Source organism: Mustelus asterias, chromosome 18 (assembly GCF_964213995.1).
Source record: "Mustelus asterias chromosome 18, sMusAst1.hap1.1, whole genome shotgun sequence".
Taxonomy (NCBI): domain Eukaryota; kingdom Metazoa; phylum Chordata; class Chondrichthyes; order Carcharhiniformes; family Triakidae; genus Mustelus; species Mustelus asterias.
The window spans coordinates 54,973,439-54,987,368 of NC_135818.1; the positions used below are offsets into that span (position 1 = coordinate 54,973,439).

Sequence of the window (13,930 nt, forward strand, 5' to 3'; positions counted from 1 at the left end):
CTAACCCGCACATCTTTGGACTGTGGGAGGAAACCGGAGCATCCGGAGGAAACCCACGCAGACATGAGGAGAATGTGCAAACTCCACACAGACAGTGACCCAAGCCGGGAATCGAACCCAGGTCCCTGGAGCTGTGAAGCAGCAGTGCTAACCACTGTGCTACCGTGCCGTGTATGGAGATGCTTGTGCGATGGTGCTCTCAGACTTGACATTAGTCAGAGGGTGTTGTGTCCATAATCAGTAAACCGGGGTAGAGAAATCTAAGAGCAAGTTCCAAAGCACATCAAAGGAATCAGTCAGGTACTTCACATGTATATCATTGAAGGATTATTAAAATCGAAGTAGGTTAGAAAAGAGAGCTGTCAATTTTTAGGTGATGATTAAAATGGGGAATATATTTATTTTACACTGGGCTTTCCTAAAGAGAAGAGAATCAAAAAGAATGTGAATCCTGAAATGATTGATGTGTCGTTGGAAAGAAAGAATGTTTTAGGAAATTAATTAATTTGAAGGCAAAGAAAGGATGAGGGCCCAGCAGGCCACATCCAATGATTCTGGACAAGGAAAAAGCAGAGGCCCGAGAAATTGTGGGCAGTGTTTTATCCTAACAAACCCCATGGATCAGGGAAGCCGGTCACATGTCAGTAAAGTACAGGGGAGTCTGAACACACATTGGGAGGAATTTAGTACTTTTCACTAGGACTGGGCTGGGCGGTGAGGTTGGAACTGCTGCTTAATCAGATGGAAAGATGCAGGTGGAGAGCGAGTTACCTTCCAGCCTCTGCTGGATTAAATCAAAGGTGGGCCTGCCCTAGGTCAACTGAGGACCTTGGTGGCCAATTGAGGACTGCTTACAGGCTTCATCCCACTGCCGCTAGTATTCTACTTAGCAAACTGCCTGCTGGCTCAGGGTGTTGCCCTGTTCATGTACCCTCTGCCCGATATAGGGCACCCCTCTGCCCATCACATCAAGTCCTCTTCTCCCCTCCCCCCCCCCCCCCCGCCCCCATAGGGGCCTGTCTGACCAGTCCTGGCAAAGTTGTCCCACATAACTCTCCTTCTGGCCTCCCAATACCACTCCTCATCCTAATGTAATGATTTAGACGAGGCCCATGAGGTGGACTTCTTAGAATATGAACTTCCTGACTAAAGCAATAACGCTAGTCCATTCAGGGGACCATGCCTGTGTGTATAATGTGGAGTGTCAGGGTTATCGGCACTTCAGGTTTATACTCTGTAGGAGGAAATACCTCTGAGTGTTGCTGACTTTGTAAATAACTCCAAGTTTGGTGAAGGGGCACCGGCCTAGGGGGAGTTACTGTCCCAGCAATGGCCATAACCCCTGGTGGCACTGCCTATTGGTACTGCAGAACCGGTGACTTCTTGATTGGACAGCAGCTCTTGGAAGTGGAATCTTCACCTCCAAAGGCCCGGGAACTCCGATGACGGACAGGTAAGTGCCGGATTGGGGTATAATCTCTAGTGCTCACGCTGGTTGCCATCCGCTGTCCGGCTGATGGATGGAACCAACGCCGTGTGGCCATTAAATTCAGCCCAATGTAACTGAGAGCTACAGGGAGGGAATTCCCCTGCAGAAACACCCAGCTAGCAATTTCCTGCACTTGATAATATTACCTGGGGAGTGAGAAATAACAAGCAAGAATGTTATACTTTTCTAGGCATGCACATGTACATTCTGGCATATTATCCAATATAAAAAGGGGAATTTATCTGGTAAACCAGTTAAATACATATAGGATTAAAAAAGGTTCCACATGGCTGCATTTTGCAGTTTCTGTGCAATGATGTGTGACAAAAATAAACAGAATTGGTCTTACCAGGTTTTCCTTGATCTTTGGATGTTTCCTTCGCAGGAGATTTTGGAGTAAATTCTGTCTTGCATCTGGTTATAGAATTTCTTTTTTGGTGAAAACCCTTTTTTATATCAAATAGTATTTTCTCAATGATATTGTTCGTCTCTCGCTCTGCGAATGATTTGTGAACTGAAACAGCAAAAAAAGTGCAAATTATTACATACGAAAGATAAACCCATATCCTTAATCACAGGCTTTGTGTCATCTTTGTTTTAGGCTTCCAGCTTCAATGTTGTAAAAAGCAAAAATAAGTCAAGAAATGCCATCCAAAATTTAATCATATTATCCTGCAAAACTATTAATACGAATGTTTGTGTTTTTCGACAAGCAGTGGCCAAACTATTGTGACAGAATTACTGCCATGAAATATAACACTGATGAAAGTTTTCTGTTTGAAAGAATGAAGGTGGCTGCAATACTTTGACATAGCAAAAGTGAAATGTTGTTTGCTTCGGGCCAAAGGCTACCTCCTTGGCTGTGAAGCTATGTTTCTTTCAGATCGATCGGGTCAACTGGAGATCTCATGGTTCAAGCCCTGACGTAACAATTTGTCTACTTATACAAATCTGGTGGCTCTGTGCAACATAGGGTTGCGTTTTACTCCCCACCTTCCCACTAGGCGTGTTTGTGTGGTGGTGGTGGTGGGGGGGGGGGGGGGAGTGGTGGGGTGGCACTTAAAATATGTCGGTGTGGCTAGTCCACTCCTGATCTGATCCTCATAATACAGGGTAGGTAAGGCACCTATCAATGCTTAGACCTATTGAGGCCCTTAAGTGGTCAGTCAATGCCTAAGTATTGGCTCTCACTTGCCTCCCAAAACCCCATACACTGGACAGTGGAAGGTGGGGGAGAGTGAGAAGGCTGCTTTTTCACTCATATTTGAAATGATGGGAAGGAAGTGCCCCTCTGCCTGGCCTCCAAAGACCCCCTGCACCCCTCACCCCCTTCTATAGGGTGCTTGAACCCTCTTATCCTAAAAGCCCAGGAATTATTTGGGTCTGGGGTTTCCATGATCATCAGGAGTGGCGCGGCGGCACAGTGGTTAGCACTGCTGCCTCACAGCACCAAGGAACCGGGTTCAATTCTGGCCTCGGGTCACTGTCTGTGTGGAGTTTGCACATTCTCCCCGTGACTGCGTGGGTTTCCACCGGGTGCTCCGATTTCTTCCCACACTCCAGATATGTGTGTGGGTTAGGTTGATTGGCCATGCTAAACTGCTCTGTAGTGTCAGGGGGACTTGCTAGGATAAATATGAGGGTTACAGGAATGGGGCCTGGGTGGGTTTGTGGTCAGTGCAGACTTGATGGGCCGAATGGCCTCCTCCTTCTGCCCTGTCCTGTAGGGATTCCATGATTCTATGATCTCCCCTAGGGACTCCTTGCTGTCCTGGAATTCACCCGACTGACTCCTGGTGTTGCTGGAACTGCAAGAGGAGCTGGCCAATCTGATTTGATTTGATTTATTATTGTCATGTGTATTAGTATCAAGCGAAAAGTATTGTTTCTTGTGTGCTATATAGACAAAACATACCATTCATAGAGTTCATCTGATTGGCTGGCATGGCAGCTCTTGAGGGGGGGGGAGGCTTCTTCGCATTGAGGGGTAGAAGTCCCAGTCTCTGCTGGTTAAGGCTGCCCTTAGAGTGTCATTGTTGTGGGGCAGCCTTATTTAAAGCTGGTCGGTTTGGGATTGACACTTCTTATGGTTGCTTACCTTCCCCAACCCCACCCTCCACCCCCCCCCCCCCCCCCCGCCGCCCCCCCACCCCTCCTCCTAACCCTCCTCCCAACCCATTGAGGACCATTTCATCTGAACAGTCTCTGCATTCCTGAACCAACAGTCATGCCCAACAGCTGTCCACTTCCTTCCACCTTTGAATAAACTGTTTCTGCCCGGAGGCCAAATTGATATTCGTGTCAACAGATATTGCAGTCTGTCAGTAAAACAGGAACATTCCCTCACAGTAAAATGTTAAAACTCACACAGCTTTGGATCATGACCTGTACTCCCAGAATCGGGCGCACATTTTTTCTTTCCTTACTTAGACATCCTTAAAAAGCAATCATAGAATCCTTACAGTGCAGAAGGAGGCCATTCAGCCCATCGAGTCTGCACCGACAGCGATCCCACCCAGGTCCTTCCCCTGCATATTTACCCTGCTAATCCCCCCGACACTAAGGGGCAATTTAGCATGGCCAATCCACCCAACCCGCACATCTTTGGACTGTGGGAGGAAACCGGAGCACCCGGAGGAAACCCATGCAGACACAGGGAGAACGTGCAAACTCCACATGGGCGGTGACCCAAGGCCGAGAATCGAACCTGGGTCCCTGGCGCTGTGAGGCAGCAGTGCTAACCACTGTGCCACCATGCCGCACGATATTAAACATTTCTAACAGTGGTCTGCATCTTTTCTGGGGCCTAAAGTTTTTACGTTTGCGTTTTGGCAAAGGTTTTACGTTTGTTTTCAGAATAAAACATGGCTATACCTTTATCTTTAATGGATAAACTTGTTCATACTAAGCTGGTACAACTGTCTCTACACTTACTGATGTATTCATTCAGTACGTTCTTCCTGGTTGCTTCTTGCTCAGCGAGTTGCTGTTTTCTTCTCTTCACTTTTGCTGTCGTTTCTTTTCTTTCATTATTGTCCTTTATTCAGAATTGTAAAGAATTACTTCATTGTGGCAAAGCATGGAATGCAAGCCAGTTAGCCACTTTCTGTGACAATTTAGATTATATTATAATTTTGCTTATTTATTACCTTTAATGCTTGAATGAAGAGTCCTCTGAATGTTTTGATTATGATGAAAAATTCATCCAGCGCAAATTTACTTTGACTTTCACAGAAATATTCAGCCACCTGTTTTTTTTTGCACTCTGTAGCCTTCAGAAGATCTTTGAGCTCCTCAGATACAGCGAGACCTTCCTGCCAATTAGTTCTTGTGATTAGCAGAATATTACAAATGCAATCTTGAGAGAGATCACTTAACGCTGGGTATCACTTACCTGAATTGGAGTTATGAATTGTGATTTTACATCATCTGCAGGCGACTCAGCGCAGGCTTGGTGGGCCGAAGGGTCTGTCCCTTTGCTGTCCTGTTCTTCGATCTTTGACTCAATGTCGTCACTAGTCCTCTTCAAGCGCTGGGCAAGGCTACTTACTTCAGAATGGATTGAGTCAAGTTTAATACTGCAGAGAAATCAGTCAGACGTTATAAAGATCTCTCCGTGCTGTGTAAGCCACATCTTTATCACACGATGGGGGTCAGGGCGGGGAGGATTTTATGGGGCCTGCAAGAGTGGGGAATGTGCCTGGCAGAGTGACTTAATTAGGCGGGAGTTGAAATTTTGCTTTCTTAATGGCGGGTTCAAATTTAAAGAACAAAGAACAAAGAGAAGTACAGCACAGGAACAGAGCCTCCGGCCTCCAAGCCTGTGCCGATCATGATGGCCTAACTAAACTAAAAAAAACCTTCTGACCTTACTTGGACCATATCCCTCTATTCATCTGCCCATTCCAGATGCCTCTTAAATTTTACTAATGTGCCTGCTTCCACCACCTCTTCTGGCAGTGCGTTCCAGGTCCCCACAACTCTCTGCATAAAAAACTTTCCCCGCACATCTCCCTTAAACTTTCCCCCTCTCACCTTGAACCTGTGCCCCCTTGTAATTGACACTTCCACCCTTGGAAAAAGCTCTGAATATCCACCCTGTCTATGTCTCTCATAATTTTGTAGACCTCTATCAGATCTTCTCTCAGCCTCCGTCTTTCCAGTGAAAACAATCCTAGTTTATTCAACCTTTATTCATAGTCAACACACTCGAGACCAGGCAACATGCTGGTGAATCTTCTTTGCACTCTCTTCAAAGCTTCCACGTCCTTCTGGTAGTGCGATGACCAGAACTGCATGCAATGCTCCAAATGCGGCCGAACCAATGTTTTATATAGCAGCAACATGATTTCCCAACTCTTGTACTCAATGCTCTGGCTGATGAAGGCAAGCATGCCATATGCCTTCTTGATCACGTTGGCCACCTGTGTTGCCAGTTTTAGGGAACTGTGGACCTGTACATTCTGGTGCCATTATGCCACTGTGCCACCATATTGAAACAGTGTTGTAACTACCGTCCTACCTTCATGATAAACTCAGCAGTGCGTGAATATCTTGTGGCACCTGCTTCCTGTTTGTTTAAAGGTGACATGCTACTGTTGGCTTTGAGCGGTCGTGTCTGGGGTCAGTGGAAGGGAGCAAGAGAGTGTCAGCTTGCATGCCGGCTCAGGACTGACAAGGGTGAGTCAATGGTGTGGAGTGGGGTTTGGAAGGGTGTTGGGGGTGTGGAGGAATGGAAGAAAGATCCATGGGGGTGACAGTGGGTGGGGACAGGGGCACGGAGGACGGCAGGGGCAGCACGATGGCACAGTGGTTAGCACTGCTGCCTCACAGTGCCAGGGATCTGGGATCAATTCCCAGCTTGGGTCACTGTCTGTGTGGAGTTTGCATGTTCTCCCTGTGTGTCTGTGTGGGTTTCCTCCGGGTGCTCCGGTTTCACCCCACAGTGCAAAGATGTGCTGGTTAGCTGCATTGGCCATGCTAAGTTATCCCTCAGTGTACCCGAACAGGTGCCAGAGTGTGGCAACTGGAGAATTTTCACAGTAACTTCATTGCAGTAAGCCTATTTGTGACACTAATAAATAAACTTTAAAAAAAGGAATGGGAAGGATCTGGCAGCCTGTGTGTGGCGAGGCGTGGGGGGGAGGGGGGGGGGGGGGTTAGAGGGGGGGGGGGGTGGGTGGTGAGAACAGGCAGTCAAGGTAAGGAAACAAGTGACCGAACGGGCGATGTCAGGACCGTCTATGTGGGGATCCATCTCAGGGTGTTGGCTGGTAGAGTTCTTACAAGACTTCGGATTCATTTCAGCTATTCCCTCTGAGTGATCGTGGACAATGTCCTTTACGATGCAAAGAAGGGAAGGCCAGCAGGTTCAGCAATCCCCCTAGAGTGACCACACTGGACACTAACATGAACATTCAATAAAGAGTGGGAAAGGAACACAATGGGCGGGACTTTACGCCCTTCCTCGTCCCGAAACCGTAAAATCCCGCCCAAGGTCGACGGACATTTCAATTGTCCGTTGCTCGCCTGCTCCGATTCCTGTGGTGGACGGGGCGGTAAAATTCCAGCCAACATGTTTCTCCCATAATAAAGAAATGTCCCTCCCCTGTAGCCGTCAAATCCTGCCAACCGTGAGACATACCTGTATATTTAGCAATCCTCACCAGGGATGATACACACACGTGAATAAAGTGAAACCAATGTAATTATCATTTAAGACTTATCTAGATAGCCACATGAACAGACTGGGAATAGAGGGATACAAACGGATGGTCTAGTTAGGAACACATGATTGGTGCAGGCTTGGAGGGCTGAAGGGCCTGTTCCTGTGCTCTATTGTTCTTTGTTCTTTGCAGTATGAAATATTTACAAGTGAAATTTAAATTTGAAGAATTCCCATGCCAGCTTTGTGCTCTCAATAAGGTTCATGTTAATGGTGATAGAGTTGGGCAGGAAAGTTCTGGTCATGATGAATAGCTTCCCAGTTTGTCCAGGCAGTTCACTGATAGCCCGCCTGTACCTGCTGCATTGCCAATTGACAATGGGTTTCACCACTGAAAAACTTCCCCACCACATGTTCCCCTGGGCCCAGCACTGATACTTTGCTTTTTAATTGAAATTAATATCATAGAATCTCAACAGTGCAGAAGGAGGCCATTCAGCCCATTGAGTCTGCACCGACCACAATCCCACCCAGGCCCCATCCCCGTAACCCCACATATTTACCCTTTTAATCCCCCTGACATTAAGGGGCAATTTAGCATGGCCAATCCACCTAACCTGCACATCTTTGGAGTGTGGGAGGAAACCCGAGCACCTGGAGGAAAACCGCACAGACACGGGGAGAATGTGCAAACTCCAAACAGACAGTCACCCGAGGCTGGACTTGAACCCGGGTCCCTGGTGCTGTGAGGCAGCAATGCTAACCACTGTGCCACCATGTCGCCCTACGGGAACCACCAAAATGCAAGAGAGTGGAATTGACAACCACTTCCTGTTCCTCTTGGGAATGGAACACCACAATTAAGATTCTACTCTTGGCAATCAATAAACACATTGCGCAAGTTTCCAGTTATAAGTTTCAAAATACAGGTTTAATCCTGTATTTTTTTAGTGTGGTACAGAAATACTACTAGAATCCTTAAAGATCTATGTCATATTTAAAATGTGGTCAATTGCAGCAATTTGCAGTGCTTTGTCCCATGAGATAATAGTTCACAGATATCATAGAAACCCTACAGTGCAGAAGGAGGCCATTCGGCCCATCGAGTCTGCACCGACCACAATCTTACCCAGGCTCTATCCCTTTTAATTCCACATATTTACCCTGCTACTCCCTCTAACCTAAGCATCCCAGCACACTAAGGGGAAATTTAGCATGGCCAATCAACCTAACCCGCACATCTCTGGACTGTGGGAGGAAACCGGAGCACCCGGAGGAAACCCACGCAGACACGGGGAGAATGTGCAAACTCCACACAGACAGTCACCTGAGCCGGGAATCAAATCCAGGTGCTTGGAGCTGTGAGGCAGCAGTGCTAACCATTGTGCCACTGTGCTGCCCATCTACACCCATGATTATCCCCTGGTCAATTATTCAACATTATTAGCAGCACTGAATGGAAGCCAGGCATTTCCTCAAAGAGAGGGATGAAAAATTATCCTGAGCTACTTTTACACATCTCCTGTTCATGAGATGTGTCTAAGGTAAGTGAATGGGATGTGAGAGTGAGCAAGTTGGACATCGAAGCAGATGGAGAGTCGAATATCGAGGAAGGGGAGTTGCACGCGACTCTTGTAGTTGGATCTTGAATTCATAATCCCACTGCGCAGTGCAAGCAAAAGCTAGGGCTAGATTTAGCAATCCATTCGCTGTGGGTGTAAATCCTGTTATGGCTGCTAAATCTTGTGAGAGATCATAAGAGGATTAAAGATGGCAAGATCTCAGTTTGAGATCTTCCCCGCCCCCCACCGGCAACGGAAGCAGGTTCACGCTGAGAAAGGGCATGAACCTGATTTGCATGGACTTGATTCAATTTAAATATAATTAAATGGCTTCATGTCGTGGTGTTGTCCGATCTTATGTCCCCCACGCCCCCTGCCCCCCCCCGCCCCCGGCAGTGTGACATCACGCGGTGCAATTCGCTACTAGTTTTCGATAACAAAAAGGAGGATCACGTTGGGGATGCAGAAGTACCTGGAGGGTCCAGAGGTTGAGGGCCGAGGCTGGGCATTGCCTGCTGATCCCTTGGCAGTGCCCCCTGCCCTCGCAACAGTCAGTCGCCATAAAGGGATTTAGGTCTGCTGCAAACAGGGCCGGAGAATCGCCTCGTTTGAATCATAGAATCCTCCAGTGCAGAAGGAGGCCATTCGGCCCATTGAGTCTGCACTGACCACAATCCCACCCAGGCCCTGCCCCTGTAATCTCACCTATTTATCCTGTTAATCCCCTGACACTAGGGTCAATTTAGCATGGCCAATCAACCTAAACCGCACATCTTTGGACTGCGAGAGGAAACCTGAGCAACCGGAGGAAATCCACGCAGACACAGGGAGAACGTACAAACTCCACACATTCAGTGACCTGAGGCCGGAATTGAACCTGGGTCCCTGGCATTGTGAGGCAACAGTGCTAACCACTGTGCCACCTTGCCGCCCGCTGCTGGAGTGAAACACGCCGGTATTCAGTCAGGACCTGACACTTCCCATTTTTTATTAGAAAATGCCGCCCCTAGTTGAATTGAATTGAATTGGCAAATTGATTTATTATCGTCACGTGTATTGGGATACAGTGAAAAGTATTGCTTCTTGTGAGCTATACCGACAAAGCATACAGTTCATAGAGTACACAGGAGAGAAAGAAATGATAGGGTGCAGAATATAGTGTTGCAGTTACAGATAGGGTGTAGAGAAAGTTCAGCTTAATATGAGATAGGGCCATTCAAAAGTCTGATGACCAGGGAAGAAGCTGTTCTTGAATGAATTGAATGTGTTGTAGCGTATTGAATGTGGTTATCGGTCATGTGCTAAAGGTACCATGTATCTACAGTCATGGCGAGATAACAATTTGAAATTCCTACCTTGCTGCTTTTGATACTGATTTGAGGTCATCAGGTAGATTTAGAAGGTCTGGGTAGGATTTTTCAATCTCCTGTTACAAAGAATCAAGTAAGAAATGCAAGTCTCAACACCTGAATGACAAAACATCTCACATATCTGATTCGTAACATGAAGTGCTACGGTACCTGCACAGCATAATGTAACAGTGTGACTTGTGGCTGATTTGCTTTTGTCTCCTTCAGTTTAACCAGAGTGTTCATTCTGAACCCATCTGCATTTCCGGTGGCGCTCCCCTGATACCAGAAAAGGACGTGGTGAACTCACTTGACAAGGTATTCTGCCTTTTACCACTTTCCACCAGTTAAAAAGAATGCCATTTTATGTTTCTGACAGTACAGTATTGGCTACAATTCAACATTACTTAATTGGCTGCAAAGTACTTTGGGATTTCCTGAGGCTGTGAAAGGTACTGTATAAATGCAAGTCTTTTTTTTTGCTCTCTGTTTTTACTCTCGTGTTTTGGTAAATCCACTATATTTGTACACGCTCTTGTGTAAAGTATCTTTTTTGCAACAATGAGACACAAATTCTATCACCAGTGCCGTTGCCACCCCTCTGAAGTGGCACACTGATTATCCCAAATTACAACCCCAGCTCGTTTGAATAATTACATTTAGCTACAAATGCAACTTTGCCCTCGAGTAGGAGGAAAGTCAAATTAGACCAATAGAATTTCTAGCCAAGAGGTCCAAGTAAAAGGGATGCACTCATTTAAAGTGCCTGCACATGTGGGACAAATATTTATTTCAAGTTTCATTAAGTTTTCATTAACTTCCAGTTCGGGTCCGTGGAAAGTTTGGGGAAGCCGTCCCAGGTTGTTTGCTCCCTCTACACTCACTGCACACTTGTATGGCAGTGAGAAGGTTGGGAATTTCGGCACCAGTGCACTTTTTAAACTGATTGATTAGGAATTTTGGAAACAGGGAGTTCATTGACTATTTTGTAAAGAATTGGAAACTCCAAACTTTAATAGCATTGCTCAATTTATGCAGGAATGTTTGGTGTATATTTTCTGACAAGTTAATAAATTTGATCTTAAAGCACTGCAAAAATGAATGAATTATGTAATGTTCATGTTTTATACATACAGAAACTCAACTGGACTCACCACATAAACACAGTGACTACAAGAGCAGGTCAGAGGCTAGGAGTACCGCGGTGAGTAACTCACCTCCTGACTCCCCAAAGCCTATCCACCATCCACAATGCACAAGTCAGAAGTGTGATGAAATACTCCCCACTTGCCTGGGTGGGTGCAGCTCCGACAACACTCAAGAAGCTTGACACAATCCAAGACAAAGCATTGATTGGCACCACATCTACAAACATTCAATCCCTCCACCACTGAAACTCAGTATCAGCAGTGTGTACTATCTACAAGATGCACTGCAGCAATTCATCAAAGTTCTTTAGATCGCACCTTCCAAACCCACGACCACTTCCATCTAGAAGGACAAAAGCAGCAGATACATGGGAACACCACCACCTGCAAGTTCCCCTCCAAGCCACTCACCATCCTGACTTGGAAATATATCGCTGATCCTTCACAGTCGCTGGGTCAAAATCCTAGAATTCCCTCCCTGACGGCATTGTGGGTCAACCCACAGAACATGGACTGCAGCGATTCAAGAAGGCAGCTCATCACCACCTTCTCAAGAGCAACTAGGGAGGGACAATAAATGCTGGCCAGCCAGCGATGCCCATGTCCCACAGATTTTTTAAAAATACATACGTAGTTCAGAAAGTTTCCAATTTTGAGAATCAGTTGACAGAATTGGGGCAATCTTGAAGAAGATAAAAGATCTGTAAAAAAACAGAAAACACAGAACATCATATTTTATGGAACTGTACAGCACAAGCATGATCTAGTGGCCCTGCTCAATGCGGGCGCAAATCATGGCCACTAAATCTCGCGAGCGGCCAAAAACGGGATTTGCGCTGGCGTGATTTCAGTTTGAGACTTTCCCTCTGCCGGTGACGTGATCGGGTATAAACCTGATTTCCATAAATTTAAATACATTTTAACATAATTAAAGGGCTTTACGTCATAACTTCTGCCTATAGTGTATCCTCTCCACTGGTGGCATGACATCACACTGGCGCAAATCACTGCTGGTTTTTAAATGCGAAAGTCATGCAGCCCACACTGGGGGAGCAGAGTTTCCTGAAGATCCTGGTGGCTGGGCATTGCCCCCAGCACTCTGGCATTGCCCCCTACCAGTGCTCCCTGTGCTATAACCATTCTGTGATTTACAAGATGCACTGCAGCCATTTGCCAGAGTTCCTTCGAAGGCACTTTCCAAATCTGTGACCTTTTACCAGCCAGAAGAACAAGAGCAGAAGGCTCAATGCGAACACCACCAAATGCAAGTTTTCCTCTCAGCCACGCATCATCCTGACTTGGGACTCTATCTCTATTCCTTTATTGTCGCTGGGTCAAAGTTCTGGAAATCCCATCCTAACAGCAGAGTGGGTGGTAGGTGGACCTATAGCAGATAGACTGTGATGGTGCAAAAAGGTGACTCACCACTACCGTATATAGGGCAGTTAAAGATCAGCAATAAGATGCCCATTAAGGAATGAGGAAAACTTCTGTTGGCAAGTACTTAGATCTCTGATTGGAAGCAGTGCTAAAGGCACAAGAAATTTCAGCACTGATACAGGGCATAAATCTCGAGGGTTATCAAAAGGGACTTAAGTATTTGAGGTTTTGGGAGAGGTTATAGAGGAAGCAATGTTAACTGAAGCTAAATGAATCCTGAAACGTGCTGTGAGAAGCCCAAGAAGGTACATTTTTCCATTTTGTGTTGCCAGTAGACGTAAGTTTTACTTTTCAGTGCCATGGGGGTTAATGGTTGGATTGAGTCATCATCGTGTCAAAAAGGAGGGCTGGTTGCATGAATGCAGGGTCCTTTGGTGATACGATGGAGCTGCTAAGAACCGTCAAGGAAGAATGTCATGTTTCCCCAACTGGAAGGACTACTTTCCAAAACTAGTATGCATGGCGCGGCATGTGATAGCTGAGACCATAAAATCCAGCAGCATTATCCACAGACCCTGCAGAAAAAGAACTCAATGCCCCTCACCAAAAAGGAGGACGTAAGACCAAAAGAGAAAATGCTGGAAAATTTCAGCAGGTCTGATAGCATCTGTCTGGAGAGAAAAGAGTTGATGTTTTGAGTCCAGATGACCCTTTGTCAAAGCTCTGTCAAAGGTTTGACAAAGGGTCATCTGGACTCGAAACGTCAGCTCTTTTCTCTCCCTACAGATGCTGCCAGACCTGCTGAGATTCTCTTTTGGTTTCAGATTCCAGCATCCACAGTAACTTGCTTTTATTTAGGAGAATGTAAGCATGATAAATTCAGGGCTGCAATAAGTGGCAAGTTCGTAACATTGAGCGTGCCTACAGTTAATTCCCTCAACTTTCATAATGGAATGCAAAGAACCCTTCACAGCATTGGCAGGTTTGCTGGCAGTTGCCTTGATGCCTTGGTTCTCAGTAACTCTGCCCCGAGCTCTTCAAAGAAGATAGTTAAGCGACCAGGTGACTTGTGAGTGCAGGCAATTGAGAATGGACATGCTTTTTGCCAGATAGACAGTGGAATGAAAAGAACATTCTCTCTATAATAAAAGTAGAAAATGGTATAAATATTCAACAGGCCAGATGGCATCTGTAGAGAGAGAAACAGAGTTAACTTTCACAAGAACTGGGAAGAGTTAGAAAAGGAATTGGTTTTATTGCTGAAAAAAGACATATAATGTTGAAGCTTTTAGCCTTGCACTCATCAGAACAGGTACAAGAACACAAAATTTCAAAGG

General features: G+C 46.1%; 1 protein-coding gene across 1 annotated transcript in view; it reads right to left on the reverse strand.

Moving 5' to 3' along the window:
- Positions 1-398: 398 nt before the first annotated feature.
- LOC144506760 (inverted formin-2-like) overlaps positions 399-13,930 on the reverse strand; it is a 45,240-nt gene continuing 31,708 nt past the window's right edge. The window contains exons 11-18 of the mRNA XM_078233117.1: positions 11,844-11,914; positions 10,237-10,344; positions 10,072-10,142; positions 4,884-5,067; positions 4,639-4,803; positions 4,424-4,526; positions 1,839-2,003; positions 399-418 (exon numbers count right to left, since the gene is read on the reverse strand). Of these exons, the coding sequence (XP_078089243.1) occupies positions 399-418; positions 1,839-2,003; positions 4,424-4,526; positions 4,639-4,803; positions 4,884-5,067; positions 10,072-10,142; positions 10,237-10,344; positions 11,844-11,914 (887 nt within the window). The remainder of the gene's footprint in view (positions 419-1,838; positions 2,004-4,423; positions 4,527-4,638; positions 4,804-4,883; positions 5,068-10,071; positions 10,143-10,236; positions 10,345-11,843; positions 11,915-13,930) is intronic.